The 22,824-nt window shown below is 47.9% G+C and overlaps 1 protein-coding gene across 6 annotated transcripts in view; it reads left to right on the forward strand.

Moving 5' to 3' along the window:
- The window catches only part of ZBTB25 (zinc finger and BTB domain containing 25), a 28,929-nt gene extending 6,391 nt beyond the window's left edge, over positions 1-22,538 (forward strand). For 5 of the 6 annotated variants that reach the window (XM_070065047.1, XM_051826103.2, XM_051826101.2 and 2 more), the window contains 3 exons: positions 1,940-3,907; positions 10,998-11,177; positions 16,025-22,538. In XM_070065047.1, coding sequence (XP_069921148.1) covers positions 11,005-11,177; positions 16,025-17,162 — 1,311 coding nt within the window. In that variant the 5' untranslated portion in view covers positions 1,940-3,907; positions 10,998-11,004 and the 3' untranslated portion in view covers positions 17,163-22,538. The remainder of the gene's footprint in view (positions 1-1,939; positions 3,908-10,997; positions 11,178-16,024) is intronic. The other variant, XM_002719557.5, reaches the window with a different exon arrangement.
- The last annotated feature ends 286 nt before the right edge of the window (positions 22,539-22,824 follow it).

Genomic DNA, 22,824 nt, shown 5'->3' on the forward strand with positions numbered 1-22,824 from the left:
CCACATTCCTTCATTCTCTACGTGATCAGATAGCCTGCCTCCACAGTCGCGGGGAAGTACCTTGGACAGGTTTAAATTCATTGTGATCATGTGGCACTCGGCGTATTTTGCTTTTACCTTTATGTTTATAGCCATGAGTTAAGTAGCTCAAAAAAACGGTACATATTTCTCTGCTAGCTCTCCGTCTCCTGTCTTAATTATAGTTCATCATAAAGTCTCAAGGGTGGGGACCTACTGAGAAGGAAAGGTTGTTTATTTTCCTGCAAAACAGATGTCTTGATTCTTTTGTTTTTTTCTTTTTTAATGTGTTTTTTGAAATCCGTGCATATTTCATAATATCCATGAACTTTTTTTTTAAATTTATTTATTTGAGAGGTAGAGCTACAGACAGAGAGAGGGAGAGAGAGAGAGAAAGGTCTTCCATCTGCTGGTTCACTCCCCAGTTGGCTGTAGCAGCTGGAGCTGGGCCGATCCAAAGCCAGGAGCTTCTCCTGGGTCTCCCACGTAGGTGCAGGGGCCTAGGGACTTGGGCCATCTTCTGCTTTCTCAGGCCATAGCAGAGAGCTGGATCAGAAGTGGAGCAGTTGGACTCAAACCAGGGCCCATGTGGGATGCCGGCACCACAGGCAGAGGTGTAGCCTGCTAGGCCACAGCGCCGGCCCCTGTTTTTTTTCTTAAGGGTTCCTACAGCCTGAGAGAGTGATGAGCTTTGTAGTTCAGTATATCATTCTGGCTACCGAGGGCCTAGTCTAACTGATACAATACATTTTTAAAGGAAAATAAAAGATATTGAATGTCAAGCCAATTTTGAATTAAACAAGTGTAGATACTGGTAAAGTTGTTCATCTCACTTTGAATTAAAACAGTTTAGAAAGTAAGATTTTTCTTCTCTCATATAAGTGTCAATGTTAAACCTTTTGTTATAATACAAATATCACTTTGATAATAGATTTTGTTTTTAAATGTAGCATCCTAACATTTGGTTCTTGTTTTTGTAAATAAAATGATAAATTATTTTTCTGAACCCTTTTCACATCTGAAAATTCACACCAAAAATTCTCAGATGTAACTTCTAAAATATTTCTGTCTGTATGGGAAACTCTGGATATGCCATATCCTAGAGAAAATCAAATTGATGATCAAAGAAATGATGTGACTGGGCAGGGCGGAAGGCATACAACCTAGTTAAGATGCCACTTGGGACAGCTGTATTCCATAGCAGAGGGCCGAACTCTGCTCCCAAGTCCAGCTTCCTGCTGGTGCACACCAGGGAGGCAGCAGCTGACGGCTGCGGTAATTGGGTCTCTCCCACCTACGCGGGAGACCTGGGTTGAGTTCCCAGTGCCTGGCCCAGCTCCAGCTGTTACAGGCATTAGGGGAGTAAACCAGCCAATAGGAGCTTTCTCTCTGTCTCTGTCCATCTCTCTAGTAAACAAAATATACCCATATTTTTAATAGGAAACCATAAGCAAAGGCTGTATAAGAAGCCTACCAAGTTGCAAAGTAGGTTGTATTAGAAAGTTTTCTAATAACTTTGCAATGGATTAGAGCTATTGACTCAAGGTAAAGTTTGAATATATTGCCGTAAAACATCAGAAGTCTCCTGTTAATACAAACAAGTTTGAATGAACCTGCTATATGTTTGTTTTTTTTTTTTTTTTTCTTTAACAGATCTGAAGTTGTTTCACTTTGTAAGCTTGGAAAACTTTACCCCTTTTTTTGAGTCAGCATTTTTGCAAGAACTGTCAGTATATGCTTATCTGTTCAGAGTTCTAGATGGGAATTTTGAAAGGGAAGACACTTGGTTGAAAGTCAGACTTGCAGCACTACCTCACTATGTAATGGTAGTTGCCTGTGTTGGGTACCTCTCCTGCCTTCTCTGAGCTGTGGTTCCTCAACCTCGCATAGAACTAATAGTCTCCTCTCTACTATGTCATAGGATCAGAAAGTCAGTGATTGTCAAAATGTGGTTGAAGGCGCCCCTGGAGGTTCCTGGAACCCTTTGCGAGGATCTGCAGAATCTGACAAGGCCAAATTCTCAGTGTACGTGAACCAGCACATCAAATGCAGAAGCAGAGAAGAATCCAGCTGTATTTTTAAAGCCAAATATTAAAAAAGATTGTAGAGTACGAAAGTGTCACTCTCTTCACTTGTTTTTGATGTTTTAGAAAAAAGTTAATATGAAATGCGTTTTTAACCATTATTTTAAATTAATATTTTTTATATTCTTTTAATTTTTTTAAGGATTACAGAGACAGAGATCTTCCATCCACTCATTTACTCCCCATATGTCTGCAATGGCCAGGATTGGGCCAGGCCAGAACCAGGAGCTTCATCCAGATCTCCCATGTGGGTGGCAGGGGTCCAAACACTTGGACTGTCTTCCGCTGCTTTTCCCAGGCCATCAACAGGGAGTTGAATCAGAAGTGGAGCAACCAAGACTTGAATTGGTGCCCATATGGGATGCTGGCATTTCAGGCAGTGTTTTTACCTGCTATGCCACAACGCTGGCCCAAATGTCTTTTTTTTTAAAAAGATTGTATTTATGTAAAGTCTTTGATGTGGGCCTGTGCTGTGGCGTAGCAGTGCTGGCATCCCATATGGGTACCAGTTTGGGTCCCAGCTGCTCTACTTCCTATCCACCTCCCTGCTAATGCTCCTGAAAAAACAGCAGAAGATGCCCCAAGTACTTGGGGTCCTACATCCACGTGGGAAACCCGGAAGAAGCTCTTGGCTCCTGGCTTCAAGTCGGCCCAGTTCCATCCGCTGCAGCCATTTGGGGAGTGAACCAGTAGATGGAAGCACTCTGTCTCTGTCTCTCTCTCTCTCTCTCTCTCTCTAACTTTGCCTTTCAAATAAAAATAAATAAATATACTTTTTTTTAAAAAGTCTTTTAAAGAGTTACAGAGAGAGAGGGAGACACAGGATCTTCCCTATGCAGGTTTACTCCCCAAATGGCTGCAATGGCCAGGCTGGCCAAGCCAAAGCCAAGAGCCTGGAACTTCATCCAGGTCTCCCACATGGATGCAGAGGCCCACACACTTAGGTCATCTTCTGCTACTTTTCCAGGTGCGTTAACAGGGAGCCAGATTGGAAGTGGAGCAGCCGGGACTGGAACTCGTGCCCATATGGGATGTTGGTGTCGTAGGCAGCAGCTTAGTCTGCTAGGCCACAGTGCCTGTCCCTAATTTTTAATATGGTGAATATTGATAAGCATTATCTATATAAACAACAGCTCTTCATAATCCTCAACACTTATTTTGAGAGTATCAGTGAATCCTGAGACCAAAGCTTTTAGAACTGCTGGATAAAGGATATTGGCTGAGTGGTTTCCTGTTGAGACAGTACTGCAGATAGAAATTGTAGGCTCAAAAAAATTTAAAAATTACCAGATGACATATGAGAGTCATAGAGACTGGAAGAGGGGCATGAAGGACCCAGCTGAATGCACGAGAGGATGGCTGAAACCAGGGTAACAGCCTCTAATCTTGTTTGAAAAAAGGGGCCAAAGCTCCATGCAACCACATGGCTGGAAAGTGTAGCAGGAAACCCCAGAAAGGACGCTGGGCTGCTGGCCCCCAGTACCGTGTATCAACTTTGCTGGGCTTGCTTGCCAACCCCTGGGCTACTCACGTGTAGCGCAGCCTCCAAACAGCACGCTTAAGGCTGCAAAAACTGAACAGAGATTGCAGCTGCTACCCACCATAGAGAGGCAGAACTTGGAGTCTAATGCCAGCCAAGCTGTCTGCAAAGACTTGCACACTCTCTGGAGAGGTATTGTAGAATCCAGAGTTTATTGCATGTGTATTGATCACACTATCATACTTTCTAGGATGTAATCCAAAATGACTAGCTACGGGAAAAACAAAACCAAACCAGGACGCTGACACCCTAATCAATGGAGATGGTGTGTACCGGGCCCCCGGGGTGGATTTAGCGCATAAGACAGAGCGGCTCTTAGAGGGAAAGCAGAGTGGGATGGTGATGTGTGAACAGATAGGAAGCCTCAGCAGAGAGACAGAAACTTCAAAAAGAAGGAGAATTTTAGACCTGAAAACAACTATCTAAAATGTAAAACTGTGAATAGGTTTGACGGATTAGAAAAGACGGAGGCGTTGAATTTCACGATTGATTGATAGAAATTATGTCGTCAGAAGCCGTGGAAAGAAATGGGTGTGTGTGAGAGTTCTCTGAAAGCCTCACTCCTCCATGTGTCAGGTTCATGACTCCGGGTTTCCTTCTAGGCCTGCGCTCACCTCCGCCCTTTGCAAGTGAACTGACTTCCTGGCCTGCCAGCCAGTGCCACCTGTAAGAGCTTGCACGTCCTCACCTCAGTCCTCTTGTCGCCACAGCTAGTTGCCACACTGGTACTTGTCTCAGTCCTGGCTTCATGGAGAGACTGCTCCTGTCAGTGTGAAGGGCTTCCTGGGGTCTCTGTGCCCACCCTTGGTAGCCTCTGCCTCCAACATCCCCTCCGTGGGGTAGTTTGCCCTCGCTGCTTCCCTGCGCTGCGCTGGCCTCACTTGGGGACAGTATCCGGGTCCTTGCGCCGTGGCCACCGCCTGCCTTCTGAACCCTTGCCTTCCCTCACCTCCTTTGCCCTCCTCACTGACAGCGACGCTTCCTTGTTTCGCATCTTCTGCCATATTGTGCCTCTTCTGTGTGTCCCCAGGGTTCATTCTTAACTTTTTCCCCTTTTATTTCTCTCTACTTTATAGTCCCCTTACCAGCTGGTCATTTCGGCCCTGTCACTTCAGAGGCCTGCTCTCCCTCTTGCCCTTGCGCTCTCTGTGGCCCAGTCCTCCTTATTGTCTCCTCTGATCACTAAACATTCCTACCAGGACGTCCTGGGGCAGGCACCATGAACACCCATGTCCAGAAGCTCCTCTTACCAACCCAGTTTTGTTTTTTAAGATGCACTCATTTATTTACTTGAAAGAGTGATGAGCAAAGACAAAAATGTCTTCCATCTACAGGTTCACTTCCCAAATGCCTACGGCAACCAGGGCTGGGCCAAGCTGAAGCCAGGAGCCTGGAACTCCATCCAGAGCCCCCGACGGATGGCAGGGAACCCAAGTACTTGGGCTGTCGTGGGCTGTCTTCATAGGTGCGTTAGCAGGGAGCTGGATCAGAAGTGGAGCAGCCGGGGCTGGTGGCATGACTCAGTGGGTTGAGCTGCTGCCTGTAACGCCAGCAACCCATATGAGCGTTGCTTCCAATCCAGCTCCCTGATAATGTGCCTGGGAAAGCAGAGGAAGATGGCCCAAGTGCCTGGGCCCCTGCCAATCAAATGGGAGGCTCCAGATGGAGTCCCTGGCCTCTGCCTGGTGGGGATTTGGGTAGTGAACCAGCAGATAGAAGATCTCTCTCTCTCTCTCCCTCTCTTGCTGTCACTCTGCCTTTCAAGTAAATAAAATAAATCTTAATAAATAAAGTGGAGGAGCCAGGACTAGACCAGGCACTTGGATATGGGATTGGGCATCCCAAGTGGTGGCGTAACCCACCAAGCCAGTTTTGAATGCCTCACCCCTGGCATTTGGGGATTTTGCCTTTATAGCAACACCTAGCACATAGCTGTTACTCTGCAAATATGATCTGAAGGAATGGATGAATTACTCCAGTTACCCACGCTGGGATTCTGAGACTCACCTTTGACTAATCTCTGTGGCTGACCACTTCCAGACTGTTACGTTACAAGTCATGTCATCTCTGTCTGGTCTGTCCCTTGCATTCCTTCTTTCATTCCCACTGCTGTTACTTGGATATTATGGTAGGATCTTACCCATTCTTTCCTTCTCTATTCTTTTCACTTGCTCATTCTTTTTATGTGTTCTTGCTAAAGCAGTCTTTTAATTGATTTGAAAAATGAGAGTGAAATCTTCCATCTGCTGTTTCACTCCCCAAGCCCCAACAGCTGAAGTTGGGTCAGGCTGAAGGAGGGAGCCTGGAACTCCCTCTGGGTCTCCCATGTCGCTGGCAGGAACCCAGCCTGAGCCTTCACATACTGCCTTGCAGGATGCACATTAGCAGGAAGCTGGGTCAGAAGCAGACCCAGGACCAAGTGTAGGGACTCTAATGTGGGATGTGAGTGTAGCAAGCAGCAGCTTAACCAGTGCACCAAACGCCCACCCCTGCTGAAGTAACCTTGACCCACAAACCTAACAGTGGTGATAACTGGGATTTATTGAACACTTAATATGGACCTCACTACTTGTAAGTGCTTATACATGTTATTAAATACACATAAAACCTATGAAGTAGATGCTATTATCCTGTCTTACAAATGAAACCAAAGGCCAGAGAGTTAATAGGTAGTAAATGACAGAGCTAGAATTTTATACTGAGTCCAGAGTCCAAGCTTTAACTGCGATTCTGCCTTACACCAAATATGTAACTAATCAGGCTGTTCTTACTCAAACATCCTAGATGGCTCATTTCAAACACAACTTGGGTTATCTTTTTTCTTTAAGTTTTATTTATTTGAAAGTCAGAGTTACACAGAGAGAGGAGAGGCAGAGAGAGAAGAGGTCTTCCATCCAATGGTTTACTCCCAAATTGGCTGCAACGGCCAGAGCTGCGCCGATCCGCAGCCAGGAGCCAGGAACTTCTTCCGGGTCTCCCACGCGGGTGCAGGGGCCCAAGGACTTGGGCCATCTTCTGCTTTCCCAGGCCATAGCAGAGAGCTGGATGGGAAGTGGAACAGCTGGGTCTAGAACCGGTGACCTTATGGGATGCCGGCACTTTAGGCCAGGGCGTTAACCCAGTGCGCCACAGCGGCGGCCCCAGGTATCTTTTTTTAAAAGAGAATTATTAGCACTACCATACACTGGCTCACTCCTCAAATGCCTGTGCTTGAGACCAGCCAGGCCAAAGCTGGGAGCTGAGAACTCGATTTAGGGTCTTCCTGAATGGGTGGCAGGAACCCAATGACTGGAGCTATCACCTGCTGCCTCCCAAGTCTACACTGGCAGGAAGCTGGAGGCAGGAGGCAGGTGTCAAACCCCCAAGTACTGTGATGTGGGATGCAGGCATGTTAACCCGCAGGCCAACACCCGCACCGAGCGGACCATTTAGTCTTAGGTTTAGCGTCGACTGTGAGCGGACCCCGTTTCTCCTTAACTCCTCATGCATCTGGTTTCCTACCCCTCCCAGTAGTTTTCCTCATTCGGTTTCTCTTGTTTGTTCATGTAAGTTCAAGTGCCCTGGTTTCCATTGGGTCACCTGAAGTCATCTCCCCTTGTACAGCGAGTGTGCTTACGGCACCTCACCGCTCCTACGTCCCTCGTGATGGCTGCTCTGTGCTTTGTCTCCCCGTGTGAGCCTGCACTCCTCCCGAGTACCGCATCTGTGTCTCTTCTTGCTGCTTCATGCCTCGTACAATCATGCTTTCAAGTATTTTTCTTTATGAAATTTCCCTTCGAAAGATCTCTGTTATTAAATAAGCAAAGAATTTGACTATTGCTCATAGACCATTAACCACGAGATTTCTCTATGTGGTTTATTAGCATGCCATTTCTCATTTCTATATTGTCCAGTAGCTCATTATACTAATGCACTATATATAATAAGAAGAAATAATGAATGCAAATGTCTATGATCTGTGGGTTTGGGGTTTTTTTTCTTTTTTTTTTTTTTTTTTTTGAGCCTATGTAAGATTAGTTTAAGTTACTTCGATTGGAGCCATTTCATTGATTTTTTTTTTTTTTTTTTTGACAGGCAGAGTGGACAGTGAGAGAGAGACAGAGAGAAAGGTCTTCCTTTTGCCGTTTGTTCTCCCTCCAATGGCCGCTGCAGCCAGCGCACTGCGGCCGGTGCATCGCACTGATCTGAAGGCAGGAACTGGGTGCCTCTCCTGGTCTCCCATGCAGGTGCAGGGCCCAAGCACTTGGGCCATCCTCCACTGCACTCCCGGGCCACAGCAGAGAGCTGGACTGGAAGAGGCGACTGGGACTAGAACCCGGTGTGCCAGCACTGCAAGGCAGAGGATTAGCCTAGTGAGCCGTGGTGCCGGCCCATTGATTTTTAAATGTGTGTTTTTCCCATGTTGAAATTCCCACATTAGTTTTTAATTTAATCGCCCTGATTTTTAATTTGAAATTGTTTTTGATGAAGAATTGTAGGTATCTATGAGGTACAGTGTGACATTTCAACACCTGGATACAATGTATCCTGATAAAATCACAATAATCAACATTGTCCCTTCTTTGACATTGTTTTATAATTAAGGAATCGGAGTGCCTCTCTGCTCATGTGAGTGTCATTAATGGTTTTTTAGATTCAGGGATATGTGGTAAATACAATAAGTAGTGACTTTTGATTAAATGACTTCTTGGGACAATACTCACACTTTGGGTTTGGGGTATATTTTAATATATATAAAGTCTCTGTAGCTTCTGTTATTTCATTGTTCCTTGAAGTCTTTTTTTAAAAGATTTTATCTATTTGACAGGTAGAGTTACAGAAAGTGAGAGGGAGAGAGAGAGAGAGAGAGAGAAAGGGAAGTCTTTTAAAAATGAGACAGTAAGGGGTAAGTTGTTTTGTTTTTTTTTTTAATTTGGGGAGATATGAAGGAAGTGTGTTTGAATAAGTAGGCTTTAAAAGTATTGCGTGCATAGGCCAGCGCTGCAGCTCCATAGGCTGATCCTCCGCCTGCGGCGCCAGCACACCGGGTTCTAGTCCCGGTCGGGGCGCCGGATTCTGTCCCGGTTGCCCCTCTTCCAGGCCAGCTCTCTGCTGTGGCCTGGGAGTGCAGTGGAGGATGGCCCAAGTGCTTGGGCCCTGCACCCCATGGGAGACCAGGAGAAGCACCTGGCTCCTGCCTTCGGATCAGCGCAGTGTGCCGGCCGTGGCGGCCATTGGAGGGTGAACCAACGGCAAATGGAGGACCTTTCTCTCTGTCTGTCTCTCTCACTGTCCACTCTGCCTGTCAAAAAAAGTATTGTGTGCATCTAGAGTTAAAAGAATCAAGTTGCAGGGGCTGGCGCTGTGGCATAGTGGGTAAAGCCGCTGCCTGCAGTGCCGACATCCCATATGAGCACTGGTTCAAGTCCCAGCTGCTCCACTTCCAATCCAGCTCTCTGTTACGGCCTGGGAAAGCAGTAGAAGATGGCCCTTCACCCTCATGGGAGACGCGGAAGAAGCTCCCAGCTCCTGGCTTCAGATCAGCTTAGCTCTGGCTGTTGTGGTCATTTGGGAAGTGTACCAGCGGATGGAAGACCTTTCTTTCTGGCTCTACCTCTGTCTTTGAAATAAATAAAATAAATCTCAACAAAAGGAATCAAGTTGCAAGATTGCTAGAGCACAATATTATTTATGTGAAATTTTAAAACATAAAGAAATCTTTACTGCACTGTTAAGGAACACATACCTAAATGGTAAGACAGTGAGGATGTATGAGAGACTTGCGAACACCAAATTCGGCATGGTCAGTACTCTGGTGTGGGCAGGATGAGGGAGAGATGTGGGGGTCTCTGTCCTATCCGGAATGTGTATGTTCTGTGCTGGTTGGTGGGCATTTGTTATGTTCTCCATACCAACTTCCCTATCTGAAACGTTCTATAATTTAAAAAAATAAGGGGGGGGGACAGTGTGGAGATTAAACCTCTAAGTTTGTTTAGCTCCCACGGTGGAGTTCTCCACTCATCCTTGACCCCCCCCCCCTCAGTTTCCCTCTCAGAAGTGAGCGTTTTACTGGTTTCTTTGAACCTTTCCAGCAGGAATATATTTACACAGAAATTCTCGAGCCACCCTTAAAAGTGAAGTAACCAGTGTGGGCATTTGGCAAAGCAGTTAAGACACCACGTGCCCTGTCCTAGTACCTGGATTCTGGTCCCAGAGCGTCTTGCTAATGAACACCCTGGGAGGCAACAGGTGATGGCCCACGGAGTGGGTCCCTACCACCCACATGGGAGACCCTGATTGAGTTCTGGGCGCCTGTCTTTGGCCTGGCCCAGCCCTGGCTGCTGTGTGCATTTGAAGAGTGAACACGCGAATAAGAAATGTCTGTCTCTCTCTCGTCTCTCAAGATGTCTCTCCATCTCCTCTTCCCCCTTGAAATAAAGTGAAAATACCTAAACACAATTTTTGAAAGATAACCACTTAGCTTCTTTTACATAAATGGTACTCTTCTCCCTACCCTTTTACACTGTACCTTTTGTACTTGCTAATATGTTCTGGAGACGACTACACAGCAGTACGTTAAATTTGTAGTTTTCATAAAAACTACCTTTTATCATTACTAATTCTCATCCTTGTTAGTAGTTACCTTCCAGACTTTATCTGCTAACATGCTTACAGGTTGGTTTGCCGCATGGGGTTTGCTTAACCAGCAGGAAATCAAGTTTCTCCCGAGTGCCAGGCTTCCCAGGGTGCCTTCATGGGCTAACTCTCCCTGGCCTGTCTGCTCCAGCCTTGGGAGAGGGGGAGGAAGGCAGTGAGGGCGGGCTGAGTTCCTGCCGCCGGCCAGCAGTGTGACCGTGGGTACATTACCTAGCTGCCCTTGCTGATCCCTCTTCTTCTGGCAGAGGCACTCGGTAGAGCCCCTGCCTGTGGAGCTGCATGGAGAACGAGCGAAACACACCTGCCCGACGGGACGCACCATCCCGTGTAGCTGTTTTTATTAGGCCACCCGTTACGCCGCGGCCGTGCCCCCTCGCCTGGTAGACCTTGGTCTCTGACCGCCCGCTCAGAACCTGCGCCCCAGGGGAGCCCTTTCCGCCGCGCTGCCTTCTCCCGCAAGCGCCGGCGCAGTGGGCGGAGGAGGTGGTGGCGCGCAGCCCAGGGCCACGGCGCCCGGAGTTTTGTTTCTCCTCCTCGTGCGTTGTCTTTGCCGCCTGCTCAAACAGTGATGAACAATTTCATTTAAATTCAGGTCTCCGCGCCACTCTGCAGGGATGTAGGAACTGTAGCTAATTACACACACACACACACATATACATTGTATGTAGCTACCCGCATGCACACGTACACTCACCTACTCACGTTGTCCCTCTTCTCAGAGCCACGATGGACACTGCTGGCCATAGCCTCGTGCTCCTCCAGCAGCTGAACATGCAGCGGGAGTTCGGTTTCCTGTGTGACTGCACCGTTGCTATTGGAGACGTGTACTTCAAAGCCCACAGAGCCGTGCTGGCTGCCTTCTCTAACTACTTCAAGATGATATTCATTCACCAGACGAGGTGAGGAGGGGACTGTGTGTGTCAGAACGACTTTTAGTGTTAAATGTATGCCTTGTTAGGATGCTATTTTGGGTGTTCTTTATGAGGATACCCTAAGAAATAAGACAGTTCATAATGCTTTTAATCAAGCTCAATAGGTAGGGTTCATGATGGAAGACAAGAGGGAAAACGGTAATGGCTAACATTTATCGAAGGCTTATCCCATACCCAAACACTTAAGTATTAACCCTTAATTAACAATTAATTATAATGTAAATTCTGTCGTCCTGTTCTAGAGAAAAGGAAACAGACCGAGTTGTTGCATAAGTTGCCCATCCAGGGTTGTACAGCTAATAGCTGGATTCAAATGAAGCTAAGGATCTGTGCCCTTACTCATTAAGTTGTTGATTTCCATTGCATTAGCATTTGGTAGCAAGGCCTCAGTGTCATAATTCACATTATAGTTCAAAGGCCTTTGGATATTTTTTTCCAAAGAGTTATTTTGCCCTTTTGAATTTGGGTTATCCTAACATAATAGGTGTGTAGGGAGAGAGCAGAACAGTGCTACTCAGACTCTGAGTTTTTAGTAAAGAGTAATTTTAGCCTGTCCAAAATTGCAAGTGATGGAGCACTCGGGTTTTTCCTTCAGGGTCCAGCTTCCGTGATACATGTTTGTTTAATTGTTCATTCGTTCAGATCCTAACTAAGAACTTAGGTGAGAGGTGCTGAGCTAGGCCCCGGGAACACCCCCTGCCCCCCAGAAGTTTGCAGTCGGGTAGAGGGCATCCGTAACTGCCCCGCGGCCTCCTTGTCTGTAAAGGACCGCAGCAGCATCCTCCCCCTTTGGATGCAGAGAAGGTTAAATGGATCGATGATGGGAAGACGCTCAGAGCTCTGCAGTGTTGGCTGCTGTCGCTGGCGTGGTGAGTCTGCCGCTGAATGGCACACAGGGTAGGCCAGCGTTTCCAGTAGCTCTGATGGAGGTCCTCAGAGCATCCACGAAGGGCTGGCATTCAGCCTAGTGGCCAAGACACTGCTTCAGAAGCCCGCCTCGGGAGGCATGTGGCACAGCAGTTAAGATGCCACTGGTGGGGTGGCATAGAGGCAGAGCCACCACCCGCAGTGCCGGCTTCCCATACGGAAGAGTCCCAGCCGCTCTTCTGATCCAGCTCTCTGCTATGGCCTGGGAAAGCAGTAGAGGATGGCCCAAGTCCTTGGGTCCCTGCACCCATGTGGGAGACCTGGAAGATGTTCCTGGCTCCTGGCTTCAGATTGGCTTGGCTCCGACCATTGCAACCATTTGGGGAGAGAACCAGTGGATGGAAGACCGACCTCTCCCAACCCCCGCCTCTGTAACTCTGCCTTTCAAATAAATAAATACATCTTAAAAAGGAAAGGTGCCACTTGGGACCCCCACACTCCATATCAGAGTGCCTGGGTTCAAGTCCCTGCTCAGCTCCTGATTGCAGCTTCCTGCTAATGTGCACCCTGGGAGGCAGCAGGTGATGGCTCAAGGACTTAGGTCTTTGCTACCCATGTGGGAGACCCGGATTGAGTTGCTGGCTCCTGGCTTCAGTTTGCCCCAGCTCCAACTATTGCAGGACATTTGAAAAGTGAACCAGTAGATGGAAGATCTTTGTCAAAGTCTTTCTGCCTTTCACTAAATAAAAGTCAATTAAAGAAGAGTACACATCCCACATCAGAATATCAGAATACCTTGGTTTGATTCTTGGCTCTGGCTCCTAATTCTAGCTTCTAATGCAGACCCCTGGGAGGCAGTGGCGATGGCTCAGGTAACTGGATCCCTGCCAACCTGGATTGAGTCCCTGGCTCCTGACTTTAGCCTTGGCCCGGGCACATTGCAGGAATTTGGGGAGTGAGCCAGCATACTCTCTCCCTGTCCATCTGTGTGTGACTCTACTTCTCAAATAAGTGAATAGATAAATAATTCATGAAAAATGCGTATTTTAATAGCTGCAAGGATCTCAAGGGTTTTTTGCAGCAAAATAAACATATGTTTTAATTCCATTTTCTCATAAGTTTTTTTGAAGTACCCCCATATTTTGGAAGCCAAAATAAAGTTAGCATAACTTAATTTTTTTAATAATTTTTATTTTTTTTATTTTTTTATTTATTTTTGACAGGCAGAGTGGACAGTGAGAGAGAGAGACAGAGAGAAAGGTCTTCCTTTGCCGTTGGTTCACCCTCCAATGGCCGCCGTGGCCGGTGCGCTGCGGCCGGCGCACCGCGCTGATCCGATGGCAGGAGCCAGGTACTTATCCTGGTCTCCCATGGGGTGCAGGGCCCAAGCACTTGGGCCATCCTCCACTGCACTCCCTGGCCACAGCAGAGAGCTGGCCTGGAAGAGGGGCACCAGGACAGAACCGGTGCCCCGACCGGGACTAGACCCCGATGCGCCGGCGCCGCAAGGCAGAGGATTAGCCTAGTGAGCCGCGGCGCCAGCCTAATTTTTAAATATTACTAATTTCATTAGATTCTTTCCACTTTTGAAATATTTGTAATGTACTTATGTATGTGTGTGTGGTGTGTGCATAAGATTTCACATCATAACAGTTGTCCTAGTTTAGCGGCAGTGATCATATTCCCAGTGTGTGCAGTCACTCCCTCTGCCTGCTTCCAGAACCTTTTCATCACCCTAAATGGAAACTCTGTCCCCTTAAGTCCATTAAGTCTCAAGTTTTCATTTCCATGAATATTTCAGTGAAATTGACACAGGTGCACTAAACTATGTTGGAAATCATAACTTAGAGCTTATATATCCTTTACTGTCCTTAAGAATGAAAACAGATTGTCTTTTATCTGGCACGTGGGACATACGTATCTTTTACATGTATAAGCGCTGCACTACAAGTAGCACATTGGGCACTGACAGCATCTTCTCATACTCTACACGGCATACCAAGAAGTGACTTTCATGACTGCCCCTGCACCTGTGTGGGAGACCCAGATGAAGCTCCTAGCTCCTGGCTTCAGCCTGGCCCAGCTGTGGCTGTTGCAGCCATTTGAGGAGTGAACCAGCAGATGGAAGATCTCTCTCTCTCTCCGTCTGTCTGTCTGTAACTCTGCCTCTCAAATTTAAAAAAGAAAAAAAAAAAAAAAAAAAGAACACCTGAAACATACTTAATTCAAAGTTACCATAAGTGGTATATTTATTGTTTAATTCCAGTTTTTATCGTCCTATATGAAACATCCCCTGCCCTATAACCTCTGATCTTTCTATGGATTTGCCTGTTTTGGCAAATTTGAGGTAAATTATACAATAATTGTCCATTTGTGTCTAGCTTATTTTACTCAGCATAGTATTTTCAGGGTTCATCCATGTTGTAGCATGTGTCAGAACATCATTCGTTCTTTTCTGTAGCCGATTAATAGTCCATTTTGTTTATTTTTTAAAATATTTATTTACTTGAAAGGCACAGTTAGAGAGGGAGAGGCAGAGAGAGCGAAAAAGAGATATTCCATCTACTGTTTCACACCCAAAGTGGCCAAAACAGCCAAGGCTGGGCCATAACAAAACCAAGAGCTTCTTTCAGGTCTCCCACGTGGGTGCACGGAGCAAGGACTTGGGCCATCTTTCATTGCTTTTCCAGGCCACAGCAGGGAGCTGGATTGGAAGCAAAATAGACAAGACTCAAACCTGCACCCATATGGGATATTAGCACCACAGGCAGTGGCTTTACCCACCACACCACAATGCCAGTCTATTTTATGTTTTTAAAAAGATTTATTTATTTATTTGAAAGTTAGAGAGAGATCTTCCATCTGCTGCTCTGGTTCACTCCCCAGATGGCCATAATGGCCACAGCTGGGCCAGGCCAAAGCCAGGAGCTAGGAGGGTCTTCCGGGTCTCCCACATGAGTAGCAGGGGCCCAAGCACTTGGGCCATCTTCCACTGCTTTTCCATACCATTAACAGGCAGCTGAATTGGAAGAGGAGCAACTGGGACTCAAACTGGTGCCCATATGAGATACCGGTGGTGAGGGCAGCAGTTTTACCTGCTGCGCCACAACCCTGGGCCCTTCCATTATATTTATATGCCACATTTTGTTTATTCATTCGTCTTTTGATGGACACTTAGGTTTCCATTATTGTGGCTACTGTGGATAATAAAGCTGCAGTAAACATTGACCTACAGATATCTGTTTCAGTCCCTGTTGTTCTTTTGGTTATAGATATATTAAGTAAATGCTTACATTTTTCAAGTGCAGGGTACCTTTTTTGTTTAAACTTGATGAAGGTGAGTTGTGTTTTATTTGTTTATGTATTTGAGAGGTAGAGTTAGAGAGAGAGAGAGAGAGAGAGAGAGAGAGAGAGAGAGAAAGGTCTTCCACCACTGGTTCACCCCACAAATGGCTGCAACAGCTGGAGCTGAGCCATCCAAAGCCAGGAGCTTCTTCTGGGTCTCCCACTCGGGTGCAGGGACCCAAGCACTTGGGTGATCTTCCACTGCTTTCCCAGGCCACAGCAGAGAGCTGGATCAGAAGTGGAGCTGCTGGGACAGGAACCGGTGCCCATATGGGATGCTGGCGCTGCAGGCAGATGCTTCGTCTCCTAGCGCTGGCCCCACAGTACCTGTTTATCATCATTCTTCTATAGTATATAGAGTGCGTATCACTTCGGAGTCCCTGGGAGAATGTTGAAATAATCACAATATCCGTGTTCTACTTCAGACAGTAGATCAAAGACACGGCCGCAGAAACTGGTGTAAAATGAGTGTTAAGTTTTTGTTGCGGTGTTTCATCGAGGCAGGCGAAATGTGAACTCCATGGGCAGAAACTGCTTTAGCCTGGGGTTGTGCTGTTAACTACACGGCTGGCCACACTGTTCCATCTGTCGTTTTCTGACAGCGAATGCATAAAAATACAGCCGACGGACATCCAGCCCGACATCTTCAGCTACCTGCTGCACATCATGTACACGGGCAAGGGCCCGCGGCAGAGCGTGGACCACGGGCGGCTGGAAGAGGGCATCCGGTTCCTGCACGCGGACTACCTGTCGCACCTCGCCACGGCCATGAACCAGGCGTTCTCGCCGGAGGCCGTGCAGTCCTCCAACCTGTACGGCATCCAGATCTCAACGACCCAGAAACCAGCCGCGAAGCCAGGGCTGCAGGCGGCCCAGGCCCCTTCCGGCAGCGGCGCGGGCAGGGCGGCGACGCAGGGCGACCACGCCCAGCTGCAGCTGTCCCTGGCCATTGGGCTGGACGAGGGCGCCGCGGACGTGCAGGGCGCCCACCGCGCGGCGCAGGCCGGCGTCGAGCTCCAGAGGCCGCCGGCGGCCGTCAAGCAGGAGCGGGGTGACCCGGAGGCCATGCCCGCGCAGGGCCAGCGCCCGCCCTCCGCAGAGGCGGCGGGCCCGGCTCTTCCAGAGAGCAGCAGCCGGGCGCACGCGTGCCACTACTGCGGGGAACGCTTCGACGCCCGCGGTAGCCTCCGCCAGCACCTGCACACCCACGTGTCCGGGGCGCTGCCGTTCGGGGTGCCGGCGTCCATCCTGGAGAGCAATGACCTGGGCGAGGTGCACCCGCTGCAGGACAGCCGCGCGGCCCTGGCGCGCCGCCGGCTCAGCGCCCTGGGCGGCCAGGAGGGTGGGCGGCAGCAGCCCGGGCCCGCGGCCCGCGGCCCCGCCGAGCCTCTGCAGATCAGCCAGGTGGCCTTGATCTCCAAAGACGCGGAGCCGGTGGAGCTCAACTGCAACTTCTCCTTCTCCAGGAAGAGGAAAGTGGGCTGCGCCGTGTGCGGCCACAAGTTCCTCCGGCGGAGCCAGCTGCTGGAGCACGCGTGCACGCACAGAGGCAGGCCGCACAGGCACGGCGGTTGCCCCCGGCTGGCCAGCGCGCTGGCCCAGAGCTTCCCGACGTTCTGCGACAGCTGGTCCGACGTCGCCCTGAAGGGGCCCCGCCTGCCCCAGGAACACCTGGATCTGCCTTGTGCCTTGGAGTCGGAGCTCACGCAGGACAGTGTGGACGCCATCCTGGTGGAGTAGCAGCTTCTGGAAAAGGAAGCGTCGTCCTGCTCTGTTACTGTCCTCCCAAGTCCCCTTGGCTTTTGTCCTTCACAGTCGAGCCATCATTTGAAGGTTGCGTATACCAGGTCCTCTAAGACATGAACATGTGGCTGTGAAAATGTAAGCTCCACTTAGCGCTGTCAACAATCGTAAATTATATCACCCTTTAGAAAACAGAGGTCAGTGCAGAAACAGGCAGACCTGAGAGTGAACAGTTGCTCATAGAATTTCTAGTTTTTTTCTAGAATTAGTAAAATGGAATGGAATAGGAAGTAAATGAAATAGGTTTTAAAGACTGTCCTGAGCTATCACTTTTGGATTGTTTCACATGAGGTCAGTCCCCATGAGGATCATTCTAAAATAGTCTCTGCCACACAGAACAGTTAATTGTTTTGTTTTTTTTTTTTTAAAGATTATTTATTTGAAAGAGTTACAGAGGGAGGGAGAGACAGAAACACCTTCCATCTGCTGGTTCACTTCCGGATGGCTGCATCGGCCAGGTCTGAGCCAGGCTGGAGCCAGGAGCAGGAGTTCTTCCAGGTCTTGCATGTGGATACGGGGCCCAAACACTTGGGCCATCGTCTACCACTTTCCCATGCCATTAGCAGGGAGCTGGATCGGAAGTGGAGCAGCCAGGACTTGAACCAGCGCCCATATGGGATGCCAGCGTTGCAAGCGTTGACTTTTCCTGTTTTGCCACAGTGCCATCTCCAATAGTTTTTTAATGCATAACTATATATTATAGTGTATAAAAATTGTTTTTAAGATATAGCTATACCAAATCATGAGTAGTTTTAAAAATTACTTTTTACTTACTAGCTCTGCAACATTACCCATGTCTTTTATCTATTTTTTTACACATTGAATATACCTCATTGTTAACGAAAACTGTTTCAGTTAGAAGAGAGAATGGGAAGAGGCAGGCATCAATGCACCTGCAACAGAAAGGTGCGTAAACGTGGACAAGCACATCACGCAGGGACCGAGCTCCGTCTACACTGCCTGACGCCCAGGCCGTTACCTTCACCTAGAGCACACCACGCAGGACTGAGCTCCGTCTACACTGCCTGACGCCCAGGCCGTTACCTTCACCTAGAGCATCTTCTGAGCTTTCTACCCCCGAGGTTCACTTGAGTTCAGTGAGGAAAGTGATCACACACAGATGTCTCTGCCCGCGCCCCAGAGGGTAGGCTAGGTTGCCTGGGTTGATGTGAATCTTCTAAAAGTCACTGGGAAAAAAGTAGTTTTTCCGTGGCACAGGTTTCACGTTTTCTGCCCATAAAGCCAACAGAGGGGCTGCGTTCCATCGTCTGGAACTGTGCTGAAGATCCTTGGCGACAGCTTTTTCTCTGCATACAGTTAACGCCCCTCCATGCTGGTGACATTAAAGGAATCGCCCAGGGGAGGGCGTCAGTGGTAGAGCCTCCTGCCCTATCCCTGGGAGAGAGCGGCCGGCCCTCGCCACAGAGCGTGGAGCGGAGTGGTTCCCACAGTGTTTCAGTTTCGGGTGCCAGCAGTCAAGGAAAGCAGGAGGCCGGGGCTCCCGGACAGCCTCCTGCGCTCCGTGTGCTGCTCTGCCGAGAGGGTCTACGTCAGACCCTCGCAGCCACCCCCAAAATGTAAGGCTTAGAACGTCCCCGCCCACAGAGCCCTGAGCCCCTTCCTGGGGACTGCATTTCCAGGCCCTCAGCAGCTGGGTAATTCCAGGCAAGCAGGGAGTGGAGCAGAATTATAGGAGAGTCGACTGGAGAAGAGCGCTAGACGGTGCCCTCGGCCAGTGGGCGAGTGAAATCTCACAGGGCAGCATTCTGTGGGGGAGAGAGCAGAATCCGACCGGCCGTGGATTGATCAGACGTGACTGAGGGTGGGCGGAAACAAATGCGCTGCTCTTCAGGATCAGAACTTCATTTATTTCTTTGGAAAGATTTACTTATTTGAAAGGGCAGAATCACTGGCTCACTCCCCAGATGGCTGCAACAGCCAGGGCTGGGCTAGGCTGAAGCCAGAAGCCAGGAGCTCCATCCAGGTCTCCCATGTGGGTGCAGGGGCTCGACCACTTGGGCCGTCTTCTGCTGCTTCCCAGGCACATTAGCAGGGAGCTGGATCAGTCGTGGAGCAGCTGGGACTCAAAGCCGGAACTCCTATGGGTTGTGCCAGTGTCATGGGCACAGCTTAACCTGCTGTATGCACCACAGGGCCCTCCCCATGAACTTTCCCTCACCAGCTCACTGGGCAGTGATTCAAAGCTGTCCCACCCTCACAGGAGGAACCCAGATAGCAACGTTGACTTCACGCACTCTAGGTCATTTGGGATTTATTCCCTAGTGTTATTCTCGTTAAAATGTTTTTTTCTGTCTACTCCATGTGCTTCCTTCCTGCCCAGCGTTAGGAGTAGTGGTGGGTGGGATGGTGGGTAAGGCAACAGCCCGGCTACTACCAGCAGATGGACCAGGCCAGACAGCGCTAATCGAAAGCAGAATGGGAAGACACTTAAGGAAGTTCCTGGGAAAACAGAAGTAAACAAGTATTATTTTGGTGCAAAGAAATCTTGAAATCCATGCATATATTTTTCATAATATACATTTTTCATTGACTTTCTGAAAACCCCTGGTATGCATGGATTTCCTCGGTTTTTTTTCCCTTGCACCAAAATAGACTTCTGTTTTAATTCCATGTCCCATAAACTGTTTGAAGTGCGTTTGCGTATTGAGAAGACAGTGGTTAACTGTATTTCTATTCTTGTTCATGAAGTTCCTTTTAATACAGGGAACTCAAAGCAAATGTGCTTCCCTGTGTCCTCATTTTCTGTTTTAGGAAGTGGAAAAATGTTAACTGCGTTTACAGAAAAAAAAAAAATCCCAAAAGCTGAATTCCAGAGAACCAATGAATAGTATGGGACTGACCTGAATTTTTTTTCTCCATTCATTCTGAAGACGTGTTTTGTTCTGTTTTAAGATTTACATATTTATTTGGAAGGCAGAGTTACAGACAGACATTGGTTCACTCCCCAAATGGCTGCAACGGCCAGAGCTGGGCCCATCCGAAGCCAGGAGCCTGGAGCTTCTTCCGGGTATCCCATGCGGGTGCAGAGGCCCAAAACACTTGGGCCATCTTCTGCTGCCTTCCCAGGTCATAGCAGAGAGCTGGATTGGAAGTAGAGCAGATGGGACTCGAACCAAGGCCCATATGGGATGCTGGCACTGCAGTCAGTGGCCTTACCTGCTACGCCACATCGCTGGGCCCCCAGACATTTTTTTTAAAGTAATTATCAACCCCAACACTGTGCCAGGGTATAATTTTTAAAGATATGATTCCTAAGAAAATCTACTTTAAAAATTCTTCCAACTAAAACCTTTAGCCTTGACTACATCAGACTGTATACTTATATATATATATATATATATATATATATATATATATATATCTCCTAATAATATAGTGTGGTTAGTGTAAGGATTACCAAGGTTAAAATGGAAGTGCCATTTGTATTTCATCCGCATGTCAGGCAGACACCACACAGGCATTTTCTCTTTCTGGAGCTTACATGTAGTTGTTCTCTGGAGAGTGGTAGACACTGTTTCAGTATTTGTCATTATTAGCATAACACCAGAACTCAACATCTAATATAAAAATACAGCCTGCCTTATGGAAGAAAACAAAACGTCTTGATTTATAACACTTGAAGGTGTTCCATCCTGCCCTGCCCTGGCTTTCTGATTCCCATGAGCAGGGGTGTTGAGCATTTGTATTAGAATCGTGTCAGTTCTCTCAGTGTTGCTGATAAAAGCCCAGCTGTGCAAGGACACCGGCATTCATTCTGCAGCTAAGCCCGTTAACCTCAGCATTCTGAGTTGTAAATGCTAGAACATCTGAGCAGCACTCATGTAGCAGTTGGTAATGAAGCAACAAACCCTTTTTTTTTTTTTTTTTTTTTGACAGAGTGGACAGGGAGAGAGAGACAGAGAGAAAGGTCTTCCTTTGCTGTTGGTTCACCCTCCAATGGCCGCCGCGGCCGGCGCACTGCGGCTGGTGCACTGCGGCTGGCGCATTGCGCTGATCCGAAGGCAGGAGCCAGGTGCTTCTCCTGGTCTCCCTTGGGGTGCAGGGCCCAAGCACTTGGGCCATCCTCCACTGCACTCCCGGGCCACAGCAGAGAGCTGGCCTGGAAGAGGGGCAACCGGGACAGAATCCGGCGCCCCGACTGGGACTAGAAACTGGTGTGCCGGCGCCGCTAGGTGGAGGATTAGCCTATTGAGCCGTGGCGCCAGCTAACAAACTCATTTTTTGCAGCTGCTTTAGAAACAGCATTACTGCTTGAATTCTGTTACTGTCTCTCCTGTTAGCGAGGAGGTTTCGTTCTTTGGCATTATGGAGAGTAAAACTTGCCAACTTAAACCTTACTGAAAGTTCACCAAACATACTGCTTTATATGTAGGAAGTGATTTTTTTAAAAGCAACAAAGAAATGTCATTCTCACTTCTTTGCTGTTGGTGATCTAGATGGAAGATAGGGAAGGAGAAGGGTGAGGACAATTCATAGTAATTCACTAGTGTTGTTTTAGAATAGTATCAGAGAAGTCTCCAATGAAAACTGGAGGAAATATATGTTAATCATGGGAAAAAATGGGAGAGTGTCATTCCACTGTATGTACAGGAGTCTTGGTGATGCAACTCAGATCCTTGGTGATAATATCAATATTTTCATAGTCGTTAAGGTAAAACTAGGCCATGTGAAGAGTTTTCACGTTACTTGTGTTGGTATGTTTTAAACCAAACATAGGTCTGTGACATTTTATTATAATTAATTTTCAAGAATGAAATCTGTAAGTGATTATTGTCTGTGTGTGTGGTTTGTCCTTCTAAAAGCGGGCGAGGTTACACAATTCCAAGCCCGGATGTGTTAAACACAAAGAACCAGACTGATTTTTTTGTTCTCAGGACCGGAAGAATCCATGCCCTTCAGAAGGGATCTGTGCTGCATTTGGTCACTGGGTAGCTATCACTGCAGTGCCACCAACACTGACCATCATCAAGTGCTCTATTTCATGCCAGGTAAACTGATTCCATCAGAATAGGCCAAATGCTACCTTAAAAGGAAACCCAGATTACAAAAACCTGTACAATTAAAAAGAGGTCAAAGTACAAGCAACACACAGGAGAGCGAAAGGAAACATTGTGGGTGAAACCCCTCTGCCCTATATGGGGCTGTGAATAAGCTTCACAGGCGTTCTTCTCACACGGTTTGTAGGGAGAGGGAGAGAGGGTTGGAACGGAAACAATGGATTTCATGTATTTTACCAAGACAAATTAATGTGCCGTAATCACAAATAAAACCTTTTATTATTAACTCTGCCCTCAGGATGTGTTCTTGTTTGTTTTTTTAAGATTTGTTTATTTGAAAGGCAGAGTGAAACAGAGGCAGAGACAGAGAAGTTGTCTATCCGCTGGTTCAGTCCCAAATAGCTGTGATGGCCGGAGCTGAGCTGATCCAACGCCAGGAGCCAGGAGCTTCTCCCGGGTCTCCCACGTGGGTGCAGGAGCCCAATGACTTGGGCCATTTTCCACTGCTTTTCCAGCCCATAGCAGAGAGCTGGATTGGAAGTGGAGCAGCCGGGACCTGAACAGGCACCCATATGGGATGC

The sequence above is a fragment of the Oryctolagus cuniculus genome, chromosome 20 (genome assembly GCF_964237555.1).
Source record: "Oryctolagus cuniculus chromosome 20, mOryCun1.1, whole genome shotgun sequence".
NCBI classification, from domain to species: domain Eukaryota; kingdom Metazoa; phylum Chordata; class Mammalia; order Lagomorpha; family Leporidae; genus Oryctolagus; species Oryctolagus cuniculus.